The sequence below is a fragment of the Aspergillus multicolor genome (genome assembly GCF_047715735.1).
Source record: "Aspergillus multicolor strain CBS 133.54 unplaced genomic scaffold BDW74scaffold_2, whole genome shotgun sequence".
In the NCBI taxonomy this organism is placed as follows: Eukaryota; Fungi; Ascomycota; class Eurotiomycetes; order Eurotiales; family Aspergillaceae; genus Aspergillus; species Aspergillus multicolor.
The window spans coordinates 1,507,930-1,529,955 of NW_027395953.1; the positions used below are offsets into that span (position 1 = coordinate 1,507,930).

General features: G+C 50.9%; 11 protein-coding genes across 11 annotated transcripts; 3 read left to right on the top strand and 8 right to left on the bottom strand.

Moving 5' to 3' along the window:
• Positions 1 to 277: 277 nt before the first annotated feature.
• On the bottom strand, positions 278 to 2,178 carry BDW74DRAFT_165327 (high affinity methionine permease; the record flags this gene model as incomplete). Its single annotated transcript, XM_073726404.1, has 8 exons — positions 278 to 509; positions 574 to 826; positions 879 to 1,015; positions 1,066 to 1,524; positions 1,571 to 1,646; positions 1,696 to 1,791; positions 1,850 to 2,089; positions 2,151 to 2,178. 8 exons carry the CDS (start codon positions 2,176 to 2,178, stop codon positions 278 to 280), a joined length of 1,521 nt encoding a protein of 506 aa, XP_073588855.1.
• Positions 2,179 to 3,186: 1,008 nt separating this feature from the next.
• On the bottom strand, positions 3,187 to 4,241 carry BDW74DRAFT_48588 (uncharacterized protein). Its single transcript, XM_073732932.1, has 2 exons — positions 3,774 to 4,241; positions 3,187 to 3,708 (listed from the first exon to the last, which is right to left on the bottom strand). Exons 1-2 carry the CDS (start codon positions 4,149 to 4,151, stop codon positions 3,376 to 3,378), a joined length of 711 nt encoding a protein of 236 aa, XP_073588856.1. The 5' UTR covers positions 4,152 to 4,241; the 3' UTR covers positions 3,187 to 3,375.
• Positions 4,242 to 4,433: 192 nt separating this feature from the next.
• Positions 4,434 to 5,722, bottom strand: BDW74DRAFT_144496 (putative mitochondrial phosphate transporter Pic2). The gene is made up of 4 exons (XM_073723040.1): positions 5,487 to 5,722; positions 4,766 to 5,422; positions 4,595 to 4,718; positions 4,434 to 4,545 (listed from the first exon to the last, which is right to left on the bottom strand). Exons 1-4 carry the CDS (start codon positions 5,575 to 5,577, stop codon positions 4,497 to 4,499), a joined length of 921 nt encoding a protein of 306 aa, XP_073588857.1. The 5' UTR covers positions 5,578 to 5,722; the 3' UTR covers positions 4,434 to 4,496.
• A 517-nt stretch (positions 5,723 to 6,239) lies between these two features.
• Positions 6,240 to 8,590, bottom strand: BDW74DRAFT_144498 (putative C6 transcription factor). The gene is made up of 3 exons (XM_073723041.1): positions 8,199 to 8,590; positions 7,381 to 8,082; positions 6,240 to 7,324 (listed from the first exon to the last, which is right to left on the bottom strand). The coding sequence occupies exons 1-3, from the start codon at positions 8,253 to 8,255 to the stop codon at positions 6,323 to 6,325; spliced, it is 1,761 nt and encodes a 586-aa protein (XP_073588858.1). The 5' UTR covers positions 8,256 to 8,590; the 3' UTR covers positions 6,240 to 6,322.
• Positions 8,591 to 8,679: 89 nt separating this feature from the next.
• BDW74DRAFT_144500 (F-box/WD repeat-containing protein) lies at positions 8,680 to 11,463 on the bottom strand. Its single transcript, XM_073723042.1, has 3 exons — positions 10,635 to 11,463; positions 9,229 to 10,566; positions 8,680 to 9,180 (listed from the first exon to the last, which is right to left on the bottom strand). Exons 1-3 carry the CDS (start codon positions 11,013 to 11,015, stop codon positions 9,001 to 9,003), a joined length of 1,899 nt encoding a protein of 632 aa, XP_073588859.1. The 5' UTR covers positions 11,016 to 11,463; the 3' UTR covers positions 8,680 to 9,000.
• A 203-nt stretch (positions 11,464 to 11,666) lies between these two features.
• On the bottom strand, positions 11,667 to 13,796 carry BDW74DRAFT_144501 (Mn(2+) transporter ATX2). The gene is made up of 3 exons (XM_073723043.1): positions 13,401 to 13,796; positions 12,393 to 13,331; positions 11,667 to 12,340 (listed from the first exon to the last, which is right to left on the bottom strand). Exons 1-3 carry the CDS (start codon positions 13,448 to 13,450, stop codon positions 12,163 to 12,165), a joined length of 1,167 nt encoding a protein of 388 aa, XP_073588860.1. The 5' UTR covers positions 13,451 to 13,796; the 3' UTR covers positions 11,667 to 12,162.
• Positions 13,797 to 15,429: 1,633 nt separating this feature from the next.
• Positions 15,430 to 16,011, top strand: BDW74DRAFT_173602 (uncharacterized protein; the record flags this gene model as incomplete). The annotated part of the gene is made up of 1 exon (XM_073727821.1): positions 15,430 to 16,011. One exon carries the CDS (start codon positions 15,430 to 15,432, stop codon positions 16,009 to 16,011), a length of 582 nt encoding a protein of 193 aa, XP_073588861.1.
• Positions 16,012 to 16,318: 307 nt separating this feature from the next.
• On the bottom strand, positions 16,319 to 17,263 carry BDW74DRAFT_173603 (uncharacterized protein; the record flags this gene model as incomplete). Its single annotated transcript, XM_073727822.1, has 1 exon — positions 16,319 to 17,263. The coding sequence occupies one exon, from the start codon at positions 17,261 to 17,263 to the stop codon at positions 16,319 to 16,321; it is 945 nt and encodes a 314-aa protein (XP_073588862.1).
• A 203-nt stretch (positions 17,264 to 17,466) lies between these two features.
• On the bottom strand, positions 17,467 to 18,898 carry BDW74DRAFT_144505 (uncharacterized protein). Its single transcript, XM_073723044.1, has one exon. The coding sequence runs from the start codon at positions 18,564 to 18,566 to the stop codon at positions 17,610 to 17,612; it is 957 nt and encodes a 318-aa protein (XP_073588863.1). The 5' UTR covers positions 18,567 to 18,898; the 3' UTR covers positions 17,467 to 17,609.
• Positions 18,899 to 19,053: 155 nt separating this feature from the next.
• Positions 19,054 to 20,931, top strand: hat1 (histone acetyltransferase catalytic subunit HAT1). The gene is made up of 4 exons (XM_073723045.1): positions 19,054 to 19,128; positions 19,194 to 19,469; positions 19,539 to 19,800; positions 19,854 to 20,931. Exons 1-4 carry the CDS (start codon positions 19,110 to 19,112, stop codon positions 20,776 to 20,778), a joined length of 1,482 nt encoding a protein of 493 aa, XP_073588864.1. The 5' UTR covers positions 19,054 to 19,109; the 3' UTR covers positions 20,779 to 20,931.
• Positions 20,932 to 21,162: 231 nt separating this feature from the next.
• Positions 21,163 to 22,014, top strand: BDW74DRAFT_144507 (U6 snRNA-associated Sm-like protein LSm4). The gene is made up of 3 exons (XM_073723046.1): positions 21,163 to 21,306; positions 21,373 to 21,564; positions 21,619 to 22,014. Exons 1-3 carry the CDS (start codon positions 21,304 to 21,306, stop codon positions 21,781 to 21,783), a joined length of 360 nt encoding a protein of 119 aa, XP_073588865.1. The 5' UTR covers positions 21,163 to 21,303; the 3' UTR covers positions 21,784 to 22,014.
• The last annotated feature ends 12 nt before the right edge of the window (positions 22,015 to 22,026 follow it).

A 22,026-nucleotide genomic window follows, 5' to 3' on the forward strand; every position in this document is an offset into this window, starting at 1 on the left:
CTATCGGCGAAGTAGACAGTCCAGCCAACCACAGAGCGATGGGAGGTCAAGCAAGACCAAGTGCGTTTCTAAAGCAGTGGTACATATGCAGGTATAACTGTCTATTCAGTGCTCTCTGTCTCTCCGATTCTATGTGCCTAAGGGCAGCATTTTGAATACCAGGACAATGCACAATATATAGTGATATTATTTGCTAAATCCCGTTACTATACTCCACATCTATCTCACCTTCCAAGAGACCCGGGCTAATCTACATTCCAATACAACAACAGATGTGTTAAGCCTCTACAGGCTGCTCGGTCTTCTGATGAGCGTTTGCCCTCCGGCGGAGCCTACCCGCAGCATCATGGTCCTCATCCCATTTGGCAAGCTCGGCGTTAGGCACCTTGACCATCTTATGAGATGTCTCTCCGGAAGGCCCAGTGAGGATTGTTTGTCGGAATTCGTAGCCACCGAAACGCGGCAGAACCTTCATGTAGACATAGTAATAGACACCGCAAAGACCGATGCTGTTCAATGAGGTTAGCCCTAACTAACCCAGGTGGTCAAAGGTAGAAAGACGGGATCACTTACAGAGAAATTCCGACGACCACGTATGTTCCATACCAGAAGCTCACGTCGCCTCCGGTTGCGCCTGTCGCTGGTGGGTACCAGGGCGCAACAAGCAGGTAAAGGTTGGCTAAGATGGCAAAGTAGACGACAATATCCCAAGCATGCCACTCCGTTCGAGGGATATTGAGACGCTTTCGGTGTCTTCGGGTGAACAAGAGACCAATCGCAAGGAAGAAGTTGAACATGCTTTGAGGATAAACTCCCAAGTCGACCACTGTGAAGGTCTTAGTTAAGCCATACAAACTAGCTGGTTCTATTACACATACCAAAATTGAACGCATCACCTGCTGGAGGAGCAAGAATCATGATAGCAGTCAGACTCCATTTCAGCCAGTAAGGCCCCAGCGGAGTACCGAAGGGACGGGTAGATGTCCAGAACCTGGTAAACGGAAGAACACCTTGTCTGTACGCCTAGTTAGTCGGCTTGCCCATGAATATGATGAGCATACATACCTGCCACACTCACGCAGCATTCGGGATTGGCCAATGAGCACAACGAGCAGGTTACCAAAGGCGCTGACACAAATCAAGAAGTTCAAGGCGCGAGACGCGCCGCCACCACCGAATACCTTCTCGAAGAAGAGACTGGCGACGTTGATTTCCGAGGCGGCAATTTCCTCCTTGCTCGCAGCAGAAACGTAAGCAATGTTCGCAAGGATGTAAAGGATACCGATGGTGATGAGCGAAGCAGGGGCGCTCCACTTGAGCGTCTTGACAGGGTTCTTGACCTCGTTCACCAAGTTAAAAGCATTTTCGTATCCCTGGTAGGAGAACATCACGTTGATGAGTGAGTTAGTAGCTCCATACACCGTAGCATCAGACGTTCCCTCGAAAGCATTTCGAAAATGAGCCTTCGGGTCCGGAATAGCCGAAACGTTGCCGCCGAGAACGACAAGCCCGGTGATTGCGATGCTGTGCACGTTAGAAAAGAGCCTCGTATGTTGAGCGTATTACTTACAATAGCAATGTAGCAAGTTTAACCCAGCCGATGGCGTTGGAGAGTTGCAAAGACCACTTCGTGTTGAAGGAGACAGCTAGTAATAGTCAGCATATCAGCTTATCACGGTAGCCCTATAAACCAACCTAGAGTTGCCACTGTATACGACGCAAGAGCGACACCCTTTGACTGCCATGCTGTAGGTTCCGACTGCGCCAGTCTGAAGAGATAATTGGCCAGGACTAACATCATTCACATTAGCGCATGCAGCTTGCAGCTTGCATGTTGAAGGTAACGTACCAATAGCATTGCTACTGCTGAATGAAAATACCACTGTCTGCACCGCGAAGACGGTAGGGAAGAAGTATCTAGGGCGGGGGTACGCCTGCTCCAGATATACGGCCTCCGATCCGGATCGACTAGGGAAGTACGAGGCGAATTCGAGGTAGACGGAGAGCATGCTTGCAGCGACAGCAAACCCTATCACCCAATAGAATAGACCCAGGCCGATAGAGCCTGTTCCTTCAAAAACAGACGAAGCTAAAGAATAAGATTCAGTGTCAAATGCAATTTTTTCTCTTGCTATAGAGAAGTCACTCACGAGTAGAGAAGATTCCAGTCCCGACCATCTTGCTGACGTTCATGAAGATCAATGTGATGAATCCAGCCTCGTAGCCAAGCGGCGAGACAACCTCAACCGGCGCGCCCGAGGCCTCCTGGTATGTCGGAAGAGTAGTATTGCCGCCTGCATCTCCAGTATAGTGCAGGTCACCTGCAACAATGGTGTCTTCAGAAGGCGCATCATGTTGGGTGACTTGGGCGTCAGCCGCCTTGGATCTGAAGTCGAAGAAGCCCATCTTGGAAGGGACCGACGATCAATTCTCGTTCTGAAAGCTCTGTGTAGCACGCAGAAAAGTCGCCGGGGGCTTTGCCTTATATCCATTCTCCACCTACATCACCTGGGTTCTCATCGTCGTACGTTATGGCGTAATCGAGTCCGTCGCAGCTGGCGGTGCCACCAGCAAAAGCAAGACGCAGGAGATAACATGTCTCCCGCTGTGAAAGCAATGTTACATTCGCCAAGTTTCTTGTCACTGCTGATTTTTCTTGGGTGGCAGCGGTTCGTTTATACTCGAGGGTTCGTGGGGAGGGGAAATTGCACAACAGCAGCATGGGATGGCGTACAAGGGGCACTATACCTAGAGTATCACCATCCTGGTCCCTGATTGAAACCAACCACAACCCGCGCGCCCAATCTCAGTGGCAAGGATTTGTCTTGGACATGTGATGGTGTGAGCTGTGCACTCAATGTCTAATATTGAAGCAGCTCCCACGAGGACCAGGGACGCGATCTAGCTAATAGTCGGTCGCGGCTCGCCATCTGAGCCTAATCTAACCGACAGATTAGCATAATGAAGGTGTGGGAGAATTTGAAGGATGTCTGCTAATGGGCGACGCTTGGGAAAAAAAACTAGCCTCATGTTCGGTGGTGTAATGCAGCGCTAAGATGAGTCTGCTGTTGTCGTGATTTGATGAAGCGAAGGTGAATTTCAGGATGAGAACGTGGTCAACGTGCCCCAGCGCGCTCCGCGTGAAACCTTGACTTATCTGATCTATCGATCTCTGCAAAAAAAAAAAAAAAAAACGCTGGTAAACCGTGTTAATCTAAAAGAAATTATACTCCCCCATAAGCACCCATGCATTAAGTACGTCTTTTGGAATAACCCTAGAATTTGAGAGAGAAATGTGCACCCGTGAAGAACCCCGTCCGAACCCGCAAAGAAAATAAACGCAATCGTCGAAAAGGACATATCAAAAAACATCCATTAGCTTTCCTCCTTTAACACCTTTGTATCCAGGTCCATCGGTGTCGCAGAATTCTCCGCCGAATGATCTATCGCTCGCTCCCCGGAAACATATCTGTTTTCACCCTCTCGATCGCTCGGTAGGGGAGTCTCTTTCTCCTGTCCGGACCCATTGCCCTGTTGAATTCGGAATGAAGATGTCATCTCCTCTTGTGATGGCGCCGGAGCGAGGCGTGGCCAGGCCGACGACCCCGGGCCGGAGGCCTCAGGTGTGATACCAACAGCCATATCGTCATCGTCGAGGTTGAAGTTCGACTTGCGGGATCGTTTCACTCGGAGCGGACGTTCTTGCGGCTGCATTAGAAAAATAGGCAATTAGCCAAAGGAATAGCTAATGAATCGTCTTGCGCGGAACTCACTGTAGGTGGTTGTTCGTCTGAGCTCCCTTCTGTCTCATCCTCGTAGTAACCAGGCCCTGATCCGTTCCTCGCGGCCGCGCCGTTCAAGGCAGCAGCATTGGTCACAAATGCGGCGGCGCGAGCGCGCAGTTCAGGGTTTACGCCAGCTTCAGCTTCCTCGACCATTCCCGTCACGCTGGCTAAGCGCTCGAGTAGGATACATGACTCTAGACGCATCTTTTGAATGTATTTCCAGCCGCGGTTGTTTCGGGTGCGCATCATGTCATTTTCAGCTTCGATCTCGCTGAGGCGTTTCTTGAGTGCGATGCATTTGCGCTTGTAGGCCATCTCGATACTGGGCGGGTTCGTGGTTGGCTGGGATGGTGTTCTTGATTCCATTTTGTCTGAATTGCTGTGGGAGTCCAACTGAGCAGCGAGGATCGGGGTTCTGTAACGTATTTCGTATGCTTATTCTTTCATCAATCAAAGGGAATTGGTCAGAACTTGAGGCTGAGAAACTAGAAGCAAGGAAGTTCCTGAGCTTGGTAGCTGGATCGCCAAGCGCGAAGGCGGTCAACTCCATCTTCTCCATTCTTGACAAAGGAGGAAGCCAAGTCTCCCCGGATGATCTCCCCGGATCCTCATCTTATTTTCCAGAATGAACTACACGAGACTTGGTAATTGAATCAAGAAATTTTCGATCATTAAAGCTCATTACTATGGTCTATCTATGCATTTACAGCCTCAGTGGCCTGTCGTGGGCAGACCGAGGAACACCTTGAACGAGTCATAACTGTCTTCATTAGCATCGCAATCACAAGTACAGGATCGCAGCAACTCACATCAACCACTGGAAGCCAGTTAATGTTCCGAGCATCAGAATTCGCACTGGAAGTCCATTCCATAGTCCCGGGAACCCAATGTTGCCATAAATACGAGAGACAGCTGTCATTGCCGATTCACCCGCTATTCCAGTCAGCACAGATTCACATCGCCATTAGAGACAAGCATACCCTTTCGATCGGCATTGAGCTTGGAGACCAACACATCAGCAGGATGGCTGACAATGGCACAGAAGATTCCCGCGATATACCCTCCGGCAAAGCTGATTCCTGTCTGCTGGAGGCTGTTGTAGCTTTCCTTGGGGCCTCCCAACGTCTTATAGATCATGCTGACCGTCTCCTCGAACGTCGCAAACTTCGTCATCGTGTACGGGATCTGTCTCGCCCACAGGGGGTACAGCCCCTTATAGAAACCGGCCATGCCCTCTTGCGCAATGATCTTACTCCAGCCCTCGCGCAGGCTATGCGCATACGGTGGCAGTGTTGTCTGCATGCGGACCTTGATCGCTTCAAATGGACAGAGCGCAATATCGGCGAAGAACTCGGCCGAGGCACTCGCGGCCAGATGCATAACTGTGCGGTTCGTGTTGGGGAACATGCGATCGCCATACAGGTACTTGAAGTATTCGTATAATCCGTATTTACCGGCTCCTTGGAGCGAGTATCCGATGAATGTTGGTGACCAACCGAAGAATATCCCGCGGACACCTTCCTTGGAGATGATTGCGCGCCATGCGGAGATGTTTGATGTGTAGATTTTCGGATCGACTTGTCGACGACATTTCACGAGATCAAGAGGTGTTACTGAGGTGTGAGTTGGACCGCAAGCTTCACGTCATGGTCAGCTCATCATGCTCCATCATCTGTCGGAAGGCAGGTGTTTAGTCCATACCAATAATTCCGCCCATCGTACAAGCACCAAAGTATTTCATCGTGTTGGGCTCAATCTTTCCCAGTGGGTACTTCCTCTCCTGCGCTGCCATTTTGTAGGTATGTGTGGGATAGCTTGCAAAAGGGTATACAGAGGACAAAAGAAATAATTCAAAGAACAAGACAGCAATGGACCGGATAAGCTAAATCAGAACGCCCGCCAAAGGTCGGTATAAATATCAATGCACTGCCAACAACTCGAGAAAGCCCAGGGCTATATAAGCCAGAGAACGCAGTGGATAAGGTATGTCGTCAGCGCCCGATGCAGTAATGTCCTACGTGCCTGGTGCCGGCACTGGCGCTGGCTGGGTCTGGTCTGGCCGAGCCATCCGGGGCTGCATGCATAGATGCGTTCATAACTTCCTTGCTCCTTATCTTGTGGCTTATTTTTCCTGCTTGATATCCATCTCGTAAAGCGACGGTGCCGATTTCCGATCTGGAGCCAAGATGTTGCCAATCATGGATCTCTCCACTGCTTTTTGTGCCTTTCTACTCGGTACTCTCCTGTGTTGACTGGGAGTGGGCATGACGTCATACATATAGTATAGCGTCCGTCCGCGGATCCTCCGGCTTTGTATAAGATGGCGGAGATAAAGAATGTATGCTATGGAATTTCCAGTAACATAGCAGTGCTAGATGCAATGTATATATACCAAATATTTATCCAGCGAAGTGCGACAAATATATATAAAGATACATTAGACAACTTCAAATTCGTATACACGCCGACCCACTGCGACTGGGTAAACCAAAAATATATACACAAATATATATATATACACCCTCGAAACGCCAAAGTCAACAATCACCACTCAAAACGCCACTCTTTACCCAAGCTGAACCCCCGGTCCGAGTCCCGGTATCAGTAGCCAGGACCGGCCCACCCAGCATCAACCCCTCAAGACTAATCGGCGGCCTTCGCTGGCTCCCAGTCTCCGCATCCTGCGCCAGCACAAGCGCAAGCTTAATCCCCAGGACAGACCCAATCCTCGCAAGACAATCGCGAATATGGTCCTCCTGCGCCGGCGTCGCAAGGCCACAGGACAGAATATACCATAGCGGCCAGATCATGCTGTACACGGAGAAGGCGCGGGCGCGGGGCTGCGGCTTGCTGCTTCGTTCGGAGCCCGCGGAGGGTGAGGTCGTGCGGTTCCCCATGATATCCACATCGCCCAGGCAGAAAGGGATGCTGCGGCAGATGTCGGTGATTTGCTTTTGGATGATTGCCGGCGTGGCTTGGGCTGCTGTTGGCATGGTGCTGTCGTCTATGGAGGCGCTCGTGCCTGCTGCGGCGGCGAGGGCTCGACGCAGCTCGAGCATGATGAGGTGCGAGACTATGCGGACGGCGCGGTAGTAGGTCCAGACGGAGGCGATGGAGAGGTGGTGGTAGGTGATTAGAGGTTCGTAGTCGTCGGTGTGAGTGTTGGACTTGGAGGAGGATTTGTCGGGGTAGATGACGAGGGGGAGCCAGCGTTCGGGGAGATCCTGGCTCCAGGAGGTGAGTTCAAGGTCGATTTGGCGGCCGGTTAGGAGGAGGAGGCTAAGTTGGGAGATGCTTTCTGGGTTTGTCCCGTTGTCGGTGCTGGTGCCTGTGTTTGTGGTAGGAGACGTGGGGTATTGTTCTGAAGCTGAAGCTGCCGCAGCTGCTGAAGTCTGGAGGGATGATGTGGCTAGGAACAGCTGGCTCATCTTGGAGGCGATGAGGATCAACCGCGCGATTGGATCTTCGCCGTTCAAGCGCTCGACTATCCAATCTGTATTGTAATGTGGTCTCCCCCGGAGGGCGAGCATTTCAACGTGCTATATCTCGCCTGTTAGCTCTGCCTGGACCAAGGCGGATTTTGAAGGCCAGTTACCGTATGCGTGTACGCAAAGTGAAAAAGATCCCTCCCTTGCGCATGCCCTAACTGGCCCTCCCCCCTGAGCTTCATCAAGAGCTCGAACCCCGCCGCATGGGAACTAGCGAGCCCATTCCGCTCGCCCGTGATATCCTCAAACAGCGCAAGCAAAACCATAGTGGCAAAAGTTTCATCCTTGACAGCCTGCGTCCGCGTAGTGAGCGCCTGCTGAAGCCCCCTCAACGCCCTCCCATAGTACTCTCTCGCACGCAGCACAAGCGGCGGAGCATTGACATGGTTGCTTAGCGTCATGAGAGCCGTCGCATCAACAGCAAGACGCAGGCACGTAGAAGCAGGCGTTGCGCTGTCAACCCCATTCTCTCGGCAAGTCGTATAAAGAGACGGCAGAAACGACAAGTAGCTCATAGCCTCGTCCGGGTCGTCACCGGATGTATACTGGTCAAAGAAGTAGCAGAGAGCTCGCTCCTCCCACGTCGAGTCAGCGACCTGGTAGACCGTTAATGAGGAGTCGGTGCTAGCAGCCCGTCCGAGTCGGCGCCCTCTCTGACTGCCAGAACTAGAAGGCACCAAGCTGCCCGATCTCCGGACAAGCTGCTCGACCTTGGACGTCTCGTTCCTAAATATCGATTCGAGCCTGTACCCCGGACAGGGCCGGCCGTACACGCGACAGTTGCCGCATTCCGGAAGGGCTTCGTCGCACTTGTACTGGGTTTTAGCTTCTTGGTTTTCAATCGGATTTCAGGATGATTGAAGGCCAGTCCATCCACACGGATATTAAACATAAACATGCAGTTGGAGATCAGATCTTGTCCTACCTTGATTTTCCTCCTGCGACACAAATGACACCCCCGGCTGCGGCCAGCATAGACCATGTTGTTTTGCTGGGTAGTGGCGAACCGAAGTTTTATGCTGTACTCCGTTTCAAAGCGATGTATCTCTGTTAAAACGACCTGACCGTCTCCGAGGCTTCCGCGACCAAGTGTTCAATACAAGATCTCACTAGTAATCGGCAATCGGACATCGTGAATCTGCCTCGGTACTAAAGAGACCCGCCTCCAGGAACGCTTTTGAGGAGACGGGCGTGGCCAACTCTCACAATCAAGCCCGTAGACTGTAGTTATTCAATCTGTAATCTGCACCTTCTGAGAGTCTTGTTCATGGTCAAAGCGAAGATCGAGCGGAGAACGCTAAAGGCTGTGGGCGATCAGCTGACGAATGGGATCGCCCCCAATTTTTACGATCATCTGGAGATCCACGCCTAGATATTGCATCTACTGCTATTGTAAAGGGCAGGAATGTATAGACTTTTCTTATGGGTATGAGCACCTCCTGAGGCGCGGACTTGGACTAAGTAAGAATACAAATTTTCGCATCAGAATCCAGCTGGTATCAAGCCAGTATGACAGCCGTTCCCTATCTAACTCCACGCAGTCCATGGATTAAACAGCATGAACCTAAACACCCAGAATGCAAATGCTAACCAGTGAATATGTACCAATCCTGACCCGCCAGTGGTGCGAGGTGGGAATCTCGTAGGAGCAGCAAACCGAAGCAACAACGCTGAAGGCGCAAATTAAGAAGAAGCTAGATGGTCGTAATATTAAGGCGACTCACGGTTCATGGCGGCACGTCCGCCATTACATGGTCACCGTCGCTTCTATGTGGAGGATCTGAAAGTACGAGGGGTCGTAGTGGGCGATTATCGCGTGCCGGTGGTGGTTCGGATAGGCTCGAGGAAGCTCCAATCGTTGCTGCATCGAACTCAGTGTCTTCTGGGGGCGGAGAGAAGCTCCAGACCTGATAATATGTTAGAACCGCCAAAGTCACACAACTTATTCAACTTACCTCCATAACCGTGCGGCCCGATCGGCTTGACATGATGACCGCCTTTTCCTCCTCGAATGTGACCCGCCAAACTGTGTCCGAGGGAGTCGACAGCTCACGGAGGAGCTGTCCAGTCCGCAGACACCAAACCTTGACGCGACCGTCGCTACCGCCGCTAACAATCCGGTTGTTATCGAACTGGAGACTCGTCACGCTGTTGTCATGGGCCGCCAATCGATGAATGGGAGCCATTCTAGTGAGTGACCACACGCGAACAGACCCATCAGAGCCGCCGGTAACCAGAGTATCACCGCTCATCTGTAGCTGTCCTACCAATGAAGTATGGCCTTGGAGGATAGCATGACACTGGCCAGTGTTTGGATCCCAAACTCGAACGCTGGTGTCGAGACTGCCAGTAGCAATGCGGCGACCGTCATAGGCAATCGCATAGATCTGACTGAAATGACCCGACAGTGCTCGCAGGAAACGCCCTTCCGATATACTCCAAACACGCGCAGTGGTATCATAGCTTCCGGAAACAACGATATCTCCGTGGACGGCGAGACACCTGACGCTAGCCTGGTGACCGACCAGAACGGAGCGGCAAGTGCCCGTTCGTAAATCCCATATCCGTAGCGTGGTATCCCTCGAGCCAGAAATGGCCGTATTCTTATCTGACATTTTTAGACAACGCACGGTCGACGTGTGGCCGCGGAGCAGGTATATCGACTCGCCGGTAGCCATGTTCCATACCCTCACCTCCCGATCACAACCGCCGCTGACCAAAATGTCATCCCAAGGAACCATAGCCCAAACGCCCATCACATGCCCTTCGAGCGTTTTCTGATTCTCTCCATTAGTATCATATACGTGAATCTTGGCATTATCCAGCGAAGCCACGATATACTTGGGGGTCAGATGCAGGCTCGTTACTACGCCCTGATCGGGCGAGATGTGTCGTTGAGTGCACCTGCCGCCCTTGGTCCACGCCGATTCAATCATGTATTTTTGCTTGAAGTGGTATTTATAAGAGAGTGGGCGAACTCGACGCTTCCTCGCTTGTACTGCCGAGGAGGCGCTCCAGTCTCCAGATAGTGACCGATGGAAGTCGGCAAAGCCATCCCGAGTTTGGATGGTGGCGCTATTTGGTCTCCTTTGCAGTCCGCTTAAGGAGTTCGTACGATAGTTGTGGATGGGCTCAATGAAATCTTGATTATCTTCTGCCGGCCGCCGATGAGTAAACGCATGTCGCTCGCAGAGATTCTTCCAAGTAATGTCGTCATTCAACAGCTCATGCCATCGTCTCGATACTTGTGACGCTCGCGCCAGGGTTTTCGGGTCGTCGACAAAAGAGAGCACCTAGTTACAAGAATACAATATCAGTTTTTGCCGCGCCCTAAGATGCTCGACGGAGGGGTCTAACTCACCCGCAGAGAAATTTCAGTTGGAAAGACTAGGAACGGATCTTTCCGAAGACGCGGAGCGACATAGCTGGAGACAAAGCTAAGCTGCTGGCTGCTGCATAGACTAAGAATAGCTTCCAAATATTGTTGTCTTCGAGGACCCGACAGCGACTCGAAATACTTGGTGTTCAACAGCAGCGCTTCCTCATCTTGTTCAGACGATCGCCAGGAGGGTAGTCGTTGGTGCGGAGTCGGGCTAGGAGCCGGAGTCGGAGGAGACGCAGGTGCCGATGGGAGAAGGTTAGGGGGTATAGAGGTGCACGGCTTATCGGAGGGCGGTATCGTTTTGGAATGTGAGCTCATTCCGCCTATCACCGGGGGATTTGTTGTCCGCCGGAAGTCCATAGAAGGTTGCGCGACTAAGGAAATGACAAATCCAAAGGCATCCACCGAAGTGTTTCCGCAAACTTCACGGCGAATGTCGTAATATCCAGCTCCCTCGGAGTTCGGTATGGTTCATGGATTTTGGTGTTAACGAGCGTGTAAGGATCAAAAGTAGTAATAGCGAGAGTTTATAGCGCTGGCGAGAGAGAAAAGTCGGGAGTAGAGAGACGGCGGCAGTTGGTTGGTGGTGGTGAGAAACACTGCTGGCGGAAGGTTCAGCTGGGCGGGAGCGGTAGTTGGAGATTAATAGGGGGCAGGAAAGACCGCAGGTTGGGTGAAGGGGAAGAAGATAGGATAAGGGATAGACACAGGAATAACAATAGGAAGCCGTCTAGAACAAGGAAGAGGGACAAGCAGGAAGGAAGAAGGAATATTGCCAGGTGCAGTGAAGCCCACGAGGGAGTCGACGCAGCGGAAACGCAGGCTTGATTTCAAAGAGTCTCGATCAAGCAACGTCCCAGTCCCAAGTCAGGTGCTGGCCGGCTCCAGCATGGTGGGCCTTGCAAATGTCACTGTGATTAGTTCGAGGCTGCCGCTCCACTGAGTCGAGACGCCTTACTTTTTGCAGTCCTGATTCCAAGGCTATTTCTACACAGTATTGGGCATGAGACTGGTCACTACTGGACTATGTACTCGGAGTTGACTACTCTACATTTAACTGGATCTTTGCTTCTATACGGAACTTGGAAGCTTGTTCGTCACTGTCCAAATTCCAGACTTTGGCATCCGCTTCCACTCCAACTGATCTCGGAGCTGCCTTGATCTACTCCATCTGTGGTATGGTTACCACATGATTTCATCACCACCCCGGTCTTGGGACAAAGGCTTCATCGTTATCATAGGGATTAAGTGCCAGGATAAGGTCCCTCTGTGCAACGTATTTACATAATGATTAGGGCAATCAAATTATACAGTAGTGGATATAGAACAGCGCCATCGCCTTGACGCTTCTCTTATTCTTACACATCCGAAGAAGAGATCAACAACCAGTAGAAGGAAATTTCTAGTTGTCAGACAAATACAACCATATGAAATGCCCCAGGTTACTCCAATCTATGAGATCGAGACAATGCGAAGCTTGGCCAAGAAATAAAAAGTGTTGCGAAGATCAGTGGGCGTGTCCGATCTGCAGAAATAGCGGCAATATCATGCCAACGACAGAAGCAACCAGGTCCCTGGTGGACTTTTCGGGCTTTGCCGCCATTTCTCGGGCTTCATAACCGTTGGTTGGCAAGTCCCGCGAAGAGGCCGAGTTGTTCTCTTGCATAGTGTGCATGGCAACGTATCTTTAGGGCTATGTCAGCTTCCGGAAATCCCAGCAGAAAGTTAGCGACTTACAGGAATGTACCAGCGGAAAACAGAAGAAGAACCCCCGTACGCCAACGTGCACTTGCCTCGTCCGTCGTTCCCGACCCCAATAGATGCACAAACAAAAATGTCGCTAGGGCGCCAACAGGGGCAGCCACACTAAAGACGAACAAATGAGTCCTGGCAGCACGACTCGACAATCCCTGTCTCAGGAGAATAGACGTAAGTCCAAACGACGCGGGCGCTTTATGAACCATAATGGCCAGGAATATAATAAAACTTAGTCCGGCGTCGGAGGTAGATGCGCCGAGAGCAATTCCATCAGCCGCTGCGTGAATGACTAGACCCGTAGTCGTCGCAAAGCTGTGGCTGCTTCGCTGACTGTTCGCTGCATCCAGTAGTCCCCCATCCCGCGAGGGCGATGAATATTGGCGAAGCCCCGAGCCCAGGTTGTCCAACGAAATGTGATAAGGAGGTCTTTGAGGTTTGGCCGGTGATGCAAATTCGGGAATTTTGTCGATGAGGTACATGAGAATGAAGCCGCTGATGAGCGCAATTCCAATCCAGGCATGAGGAGAGCTCTCCCCGCTACGGTCGTGCCCAGACTCGGCATTTGAAGTGTCCTTCGCTTCCTCGGTATGCGAATCCCGCGCAACGTGGATAGTAGGGGTATCGGCAGTGGGAAATGCTAGAGACTCGTCCCATCGCTCTGACTCTCCATTCACAGTATGAAACGTTGTTGCGATGGTAGGAATGGCGAATTGTTTATGGGCGAGCGGAAGGGCCACTGAGCGACTGCTGAGACTTTTGTGTTCAACGGCAACGGCATCGTATAGAGTCTCGACTCCTTCGGGTATGATGACAATAAGAGATGTTCCAACCAAAACTCCCATGCCAAGGGAGGATATCAGTCGCAATTGCGAGGGCGAAAGTTTGAATGCTAATGGTAAGGATCCCACGACGAAGGACCTATAGGAAACCGAACGAACAGCTGTTAGCCGGTGCCTGCCAGGGGGACCGTAACACGTTGAAACTCACGTAATCGCCATCACAGTGCTCAACGTGAGCAGTGTAAAAAGTCCCTCCATGGTCGGCCGTTCGTCCCGAATCTCGTTTCGTTTTCAAAACAATCGGGACATGGTGCTAATCGCGAATATCTGCACCGGAAGTTTAGTCTACCTGACCTGTACAAGAGTCAAGCAGCTCAATGGGTGTGGTCTGGGTATCCCAGGTAGATGGAGCCAGGAACAAGCTGGACTCGCCTGGGGCCTGGCAAAGCCGGAAACGTGGCGTGGGCGAACGGGATCCGCAGCGGGAAAAGGACCGCCGGCAGGGTATGTACAATGATGGTCCGTGGAAAGCAAGTAGTCTACCAGCGCAATTGGAGAATGCGGTCTTTTGTTTCGGTAGTGGTACTAGAGAGAACTGTTTCGTAGGACAGAGATTTCCTGGTCGATGGTTCTCCAATGCACGTCGTTTTTTGCTTTTGGCCGATCGATATTAATAGCACTGTCATCTCGGCCCTAAAACCACCCCGGGTTGCCGCCGCTTTAACAACCATCTCCGACTTCGAGGCCGCTGGAAGGACTTTCTCGAGTCTACTCACATTAGTCCAATTATGTATCCTTACATTCAATTCTCTTGCAGGGCAAAGTAGAGCTGATTTCATAGCCTGATTGCAGCTGGCTAGCTCGTGCACCTTCTAACATGTCATTTTGTAGTGCTTTTGCCATGTCGTCTCATTGCCGTACATAAGGGAGCTGGAAACGCATTGCTCCTCGTTTTGACTGCATGCGCACATACAAGTGAGTTGAGTAGGCGAGACTCGCAGATATCCAGGTTACAGCTATGGTCAGTTGTATCTTTATCTTTCAGGTCAATTCGAGAGAGAATCCTTGCGTCGAGGTCTGCTTGAGTACAAGGACGGCCTATACGGCCAATTGGTTCCTAAGGTCTCGAGGTATGCATGCTAAGAGGCTATAAGATGAGAGTAGTTTCATTCCACCGGCTCGTTTGTATCATACAAGTGGATGCTTGATAGTTCAGAGTCCCTGATTAATCCTTACCTTTGCTCCTTCCGCAAAATCCGTGGACCTAGATATCTAGATACACAGAAGGACTAGTGCAAGCTTAAAGCACCACAAGATGGGCAAGAAAGATAATGTACGCCGACCTTCTAGGGGAGTGTTAGAGTATAAGGACGGGCTATATAGCGGTACAATTGGGTTCGAGGTCTAGCTGTATACAGTCAGTACCCTATGTTGTTCTATATCAACCATTCAACGCTTACGTACCATTCAGAACCTTCTGTCAAAGAACCATACATCTAAAATGTCTTTCTCGGGACCCTTGGTCACACTTCTGTGTCCTATCATTATAAGATCGTTCATACTGGAAGGGATTGCTACATATCGGTCTCTGTGCTTACTATTCGAGCCGCGCCGCAGGGCATATGGCAATGGTGACATTACCCTGGAGTAGGGTCTATCAAGAACCCAGTTCTGGACATGGCCACGCCGGGTTGCCAATACAGTTTGGATGGAACTCAAACCTTCCTCTTGGCGGCACAGTTCAACAACATCTGGACAACCAACACAGATCAATTACTCGAGAAAGTGAATCGTACTATAACGGAGCAAGAACAGATACTGTCTTATGCTGCTGGTGTACCTTGTCAATATCATGAAGGCGAGCGAGTTAACTAAGCTGCTGGCTGTTCAATATGTAAGGTCTAGGAACATTCACTCAAGCCATACCCCCAGATTGTTCATCTTGAATGAGTGAGCAGATATCCAGTGACATCAGATTTGTGCTCCCTTCTGCGCCAGCCGCCAACTACTTACTATTTTACGGAGCTTGCTGTGTTAAGGAAGCCAGCACTGGATTCACTCTAGCAGAGACAATGGTGCTGTGTTATGTGAAGGCCAACCAAGATAGTCACTGTCTAGAGTTCATTGCTTCAGACCATCGAATCTCATATTATAAAGAGACAATACCGTACCCTCAATATCATACAGTCAGTTTTCATTGGCAATCCTCTGCATCTGGGTATCCTCTCAAAGCCAAAATGTCCAGCCTCACCCCCTCAAAATCCCCAACCTCTAGCCAGAGCCCTTTACCCTCGCGGTCAAAGAATCTTCAGCCAGCCCAAGAGCAGGAAGAGACTCACTACCGGATCTACATACCCCAACTCGACACCGTTGCGTTTGACCCTCTCGACCCGCAGAAGCGATACCACGAAGGCATCTTCGTCCAAGACCATGGCCGCGCCGGGACATTATTCCACGTCACCGGCGACATAATCGCACCTAGAGGTATGGGGTATCAAATCACAGAGGACTTTGACCCCTTGAGCTCGATCCAATTCCATGCCATGCCGTTCGTCGGATGGGTCCGCAAAGACGATTACCAGTCAGGCAGGGTCGACTCTATCCTGAGAGCTCTTCCGACGCCAAATAAGCAACAGGGCTTGAACTTCTGGCAGAAGAAGAAGGATCCCAATGAAGAGACTGAGATGATCTGGACGAAGGAGAACGGAGACCCGTACGGACCTGGCGAGCCCCGACGACCTATTTTCAAATGCAACGAGTGGACACACCAGTATGCAGTCCCGGCGCTTCGAAATGCAGGCATTCTTCTCCCGGATTAACACAAGGGTCTGGGTCTTGATTCATCAGGATGGAATTGATCAGTTACAAGGCGTTCGATACGGTGGTTCTCATGGCGCTACGAAATGCAGGCAGGTCCTGGGCTTTAGTGTGTTATGGAATTAATGCGTTAGGAAGGAGCTAGTTAGGTACAAGGCGTTTGGTATGGTGGTTCTCTGATTGTCAATCACGCGCAATCTAGTCTCTGATCGCGGAGTTCGGTTATCATTTGCTTTTCTTAGGGATACCCGTGGGACATGAAATTCAACATGATGCGATTTAAACAGGGACAGCAAATTGCAACCTACTTCAGAACCCCCCCACCCCCCCCCCTCCCATATCCTTATACAGCATGCGCATGATTTCAAGCTCAGCAGGCCAAACTTGAAGGAATTCCTGAACCCGCCAACACCAGTCTTCTTCCCAGTAGTCAAAGAGCAACGGCGATGAAGCACAGAAGAAGTCCCTGTACTCGGGAACCCAGCCAGCATTTACCCAGTCAACAAGCACAACATCAAACGAATGCTCTCCCTGATCGTTCTTTCTGCTCGGATTCTCGTTGACGATGATGTTCTTCCGCTGAACATCTCTGTGTGTCAACCTAGGCCGGTGACCGTTCAGTACCCGAGCCAAATACTTCTCGTAATAGCGGACCTTATAGTCCGGCCTTCCATTGCGCTCCGTGTACGCTCGAAAATTACCCACGAGCCCCTCAACAAACGCCTCTTCCCCGTAATATGGTCCCAAACAGCCTCTGCCCTCCTTCTGGCAGTAGAATAGAGAGTGAGGCAGACCTTTACCATCCAGTCCGCCGTAGAAGTCGCCGGCCTCGGAACCGAATAGGCACTGAACCTCTCGCATAATTTCAAAGTTCCGCTTGAGTTTGGAGACGATGTCATCTTTCTCGGACTCCGTCAACGAGTCCCAAATGTCGTCAAGTCGAACCCCGGGCGCGCGCCGCATAACCAGGAAGACCTGATCGCGCTTGTCCTCCTCGTTCCATTCTTTGTACATTGCATAGAGTCGGGGTGCTGAGACATTGGGAACATGACGTTCAAGGTAGATCAGTGCTTGGCCTTCCCAGATCGTCGTGCAGCCGAATTTGATCACAATCTCATCGTTTATGGCGACGACTTTTGTGGATCTATCCCACAGTACGTTGGGGCAGGCGAGGATCTCTTCTGTTGTGGGTAATTTGGGGAGAAGGAGAGTAGTAGATGTGTAGGGAAAAGGAACTGGTTCCGATTTAGACATTGTGGCAGCAGCGGAGTCTGTAGTGTAGGCCAGGTGCAACTCAGGAGGCCGAAATAGATTTTGAAGGAGTAGGTGTTAGGTAGGAAGTTGGTAGGAAGGAAGAGGGGCGAGGTAAGGTACTCAAGACTGAGGGTACAGATGCCTTGCCGGGTCACATGATTGCTCTTTATGCCAACTGTAGACTTCACTTGGACAGAAAGTAGATTGAAGTTATGCTAAGGATGATTTAATCTGTACTGCCGGTGTGCCTAACCTTCTTTATGGAGTACTCAACAACATTGGTGGAAATTCTTGCCATTCAAAAGTCCTAGGATTCACGAAGTTGCAGCATGATTGAACGCAGTAATTATCCTTTCGTTTGCACCCTCAAAAACTCACGCAGCCGTTCATCCTTCTTCTGACGAGTCTCTTCCGATGTTGACGTCCCGTAGGCTTCATCTGTTTGCTGAACCACTTTCTCTTTCACCTCCGCCACGCTCACTTGTCCCAGGCCATCCCATACATCTTGCATAGTGCCACCCAACTTATCTAGAAAAGCTCCAATGCCACCTTCACCCCCACCCTGCTGGTAACTCTCGAAAACACCATTCCCTGCCCATCTGGGTCCTAGGCTGGCCATGAGGATGGTATCGAGGTCCTTAGCTGTCACAACGTCTTCTTGCACCAGATGACAAGCTTCCCTGAACAACGCAAAAGCTAATCTATTCCCCACGAACCCGGAAATCTCCTTTCGGATGACCACAGGACGATGTCTAGATCCGGGAATGGAGAAATACTCGCGCGCAAACTCCACTCGTTCTGAGGATGTTTCGGGCGCCGGCACAATCTCAAGCAGGGGCATGATGTGCGGCGGGTTAAATGGATGCACGACAAGCAAACGAGTCTTATCTTGCAATTGTTGCTGCTGCGCACTCGCTGCTATGCCTGACGTACTTGTCCAAAAATGTGCTGAGGCTGGTGCTATAGACTCGACCGTTTTCCAGATAGACTGTTTGAAATCGAGGCTCTCTGGGCCTTGTTCCTGAACTATGGTGGCAGATGCGCATGCCATCTCTAGCGATGAGTGGATGTTGAGGCGGCCAGACGAGATCAGAGAAGCCACTTCGACTGGATGATGCGAACCAGCGTCGGGGTTAGGGCTAGCTAGGAAGCTCGGGAGCGTTTTCAAAAGATAGTCTTCGAAGTCAGGTCGGGTGTCAAATACGTCGACTATGGTGTTATCTCGAGAGAGATGGAGAGCAGCCATGGACATGCCAATGGTCCCTAGTCCGATCAGAGTGATCCGCTGGTTGGTGGTCGACATTGTTCCGTGTATGAGACAGCAGTCACAGAACGTCGCAGTCGATTTCTAGAGAATCTCGAGTGGACTTTCAATAGCCCTTTTTGTACTCCGTAATATGTTAAGACCGCTGATTATCCGAGTAAGTTCAGCCGCCAGCAAGGAACTAAGATCCCCGCAGAATAATCGGACATTGTCCAAGCTAGTCTGGGTACCGGTACTTGGAAGCCGAGGCAATACCAAGAAAAACAAATGTTCTTCAAGATGCCATTCCGCGCTGAGATGAGTGAACTCGAATACCCAACAACTTCAAGAGCTGCTGATGGAATAATGCTCCTTATGGTCTGCAAAGATGAAGGTGTTTGATTACGGAGTACCTGGCCGAGCACACTGAATCGAGGACAAGTGCAAATGGCGCGCTAATCCCAAAGGAGTTATACCGGGTCCCGCTCCAGCTCCGCGCAACGCGATGAGACGCGCAAAAGAAAGAGAGCTTCAACGAAACACAACTCTTCATCTCACCTCACTCTGCCTTCTACACCATCATCCTGACCGAGAGAACCCATAATGTCGGCAGAAGGCGAATGTACACTTTCCTAACTTTCCAACCCATCATTGCTTGTCCGCCAAGCTGACGCGAACACTACACAGGGACTTGCGACGCCAACGACGCCGTCCAAATCACCATTGTTCAACCCGATCAGCAAAAGCCCAAGACGCTCTCAAGCTTCCATCCCCAATTCACATACCCAATCTTCGGCGAAGATGAGCGCATCTTCGGCTACAAAGGATTAATTATCCGTCTGCGATTTGCCGCGCATAATCTTCGTCCTCACCTTCATGTTTCGCACGATGAGAAGTTCATGGCCGTGGAAGATGCCGAGCCTACTGATGTTACCGGGGTATTGAAGGACTTCCTTCCTGAAGGTGAGAGACCTCTCTATGTATATATGCGACTGCTACACTGCGCGATATCTGACACGCGCTTTCATACAGAGGCTTTATCTTCACTATCCGATTTCGAAAGCGCCGTCCAGGAGGAAGATGAGAAGGACTTCGTGCCACCCGGCGAGCTCGCGCATAGCTATTCTGTCCGGGGACGGAACTACGAGATCTGGGCCGCGTCCCTTGCGGATCCTCAAGTGCAGCTGTTGCTGAACCGGTTTCAAATTATGGTGTCTTTTTTCATCGAGGCTGGAACACCTCTCACAACAGATGACCCTGAGTGGACACTAGATCGATGGACAGTTTACTTTGTGTACGGTACCCGAATTGACAAATTGGAGAAATGCGCGAGCTAACAAACACCAGATATGAGAAGGTCGCACCCCCCACTCCGAAAGGCTCATCGTACTCCATAGTTGGCTATGCCACCACCTATCGATGGTGGTTTCTCAAGAGAGATCATTCCGAGAAGCCTACTACTAGAGACTGGCCGTTTCCTGCAGCCGAGCCAGTTCGACCACGAGAGTTGCCGTCAAGACTCCGAATCGCTCAGTTTTTGATCCTTCCTCCACATCAAGGAACCGGACATGGCGTGAACCTTTACAACACCATTCACAAGGCGTGCCTCGAAGATTCTACAATCACGGAACTGACCGTCGAGGACCCGAATGAATCCTTCGACGTGCTCCGGGACTCGGCCGACTACCAGATTCTGCGCCCTGAGCTCCTCAAAAATAACACCAACATTAACCCTGACCCGTGGGGTGATGCCTCCAAAAAGACAAAGCGTGTCCCTACATCGTCCCTCCTTCCACTCAAGACCCTCAGCGACATTCGCACAGCCTTCAAGATAGAACCGACACAGTTCGCGCACATTCAGGAAATGTTCCTACTTAGTCAGATTCCGCTTAAGAATCGCCGAAAGGGCGGGGCAAATATGGCGCGACTCCTCGTTAAGAAACACAGAGATGATGACCCGAACAACCGGCGGTACTATTGGTGGCGCATGCTCACGAAACAGCGCCTCTACAAGCGCTCTCGGGATGTGCTGATTCAGTTGAAGATGAGCGAGCGTCACACAGCTCTCGAGGATACCGTCACAAATGTGGAGGACGGATACGAGCAGCTCCTCGGGTTTCTCAACGAACGAGAGGAACGCCTAAAAGCCCAACAAGAAGAAGCCGAAGCATCAAACAACAGAGACCAGCGAACAAAGCGAAAATTTACCGTGGATGATGAAGATGAGGAAGAGGAAGACGAGTCTGCGGCTGCAAAACGACCGAAGGCATAGAAGCAAGCTGGGTTCATTCTTGACTTACACGACAATTTTCATTTGACCAACTCAAATTTCCGAGTCTGATCTGAGCTGTTATGTAACAATATCAATACTTGCGTTAGCCCTAAGTCGAGACATAAATCGAACTCTTGAGTTAGCACCTTCGAAGGAACCCCTATAGGACAAACAAGCTAACTAATATAGTGATTGAGAAGCTAATAAGTACAAAAATAAGAAGTGCATTAACTAATTATAAACTATGCTGATGATATGAGAAGAGACTGTTTGCATAACTACATTGTAGATCGGGATACGGGGTTTCTGATCTTCCGACAATCCGCCGATGTCACAGCTAGTCCCAAGGTTCCAAGGTTGCTGAACCTCGCTCTAAATAGTTCACTTTGATTCGCCCAATAACTACCTACACCCGGCCGGGCACTATTATCGCTTCAATAATTGGCGACCTAGCGACGACAGCCTTGTTCCTCACACACCACGCCAATCACTCTTCGCATCGCACACTCCGCACTCACTTCCATAATGGTAACCACCTACCCTTCCAGCGCAGACCTACAGTACCCGGAGCCTAGCTAATATCCGTGGCGGCAGCTTCCTCTCGGTCTCTTGACGGCTGCTCAAGGTCACCCTATGCTGGTCGAGCTCAAGAACGGCGAAACCCTGAACGGGCACCTTGCCAACTGCGATAACTGGATGAACTTAATACTGCGGGAGGTCGTTCAAACGAGCCCCGAGGGCGATCGCTTCTTCAAACTCCCCGAGGTCTATGTCCGCGGAAACAACGTACGTTATGCGCCCCCTCACAGCAGCATCTTAACTGACAAGGCTTCTTTCTAGATCAAATACCTACGGATTCCGGAGGAGATTATCGAGATGGCCAAGGAACAGCAGCAGAACCAACCTCAAAATCGCAACCGCGGGCCTCGTGAGGGTGGACGGGGGGACCGAGGAGGTCGTGGTGGTCGGGGTCGCGGGCGCGGGCGCGGTCGGGGTGGAAACTAAGGTCCAAAAGTCGACATGGACGAGGAGCGGAGACTGAGACAGTGCAATGATAGATACCCCGGAGATTATGCAGGTAGCAGCGGAGACAGTACCGTTGGCTAGTTGGGTTCATGAGCATGGCCTGGCGTATCAGGTTGTTTTTTTGATGGGAGCTTGCCATGCAAATTTATTGCTATCATCATCAATTTATGATCCACGTGAAATGAAGCAGACATCAGTTATGCAGTACCGCATCTTGTGTTC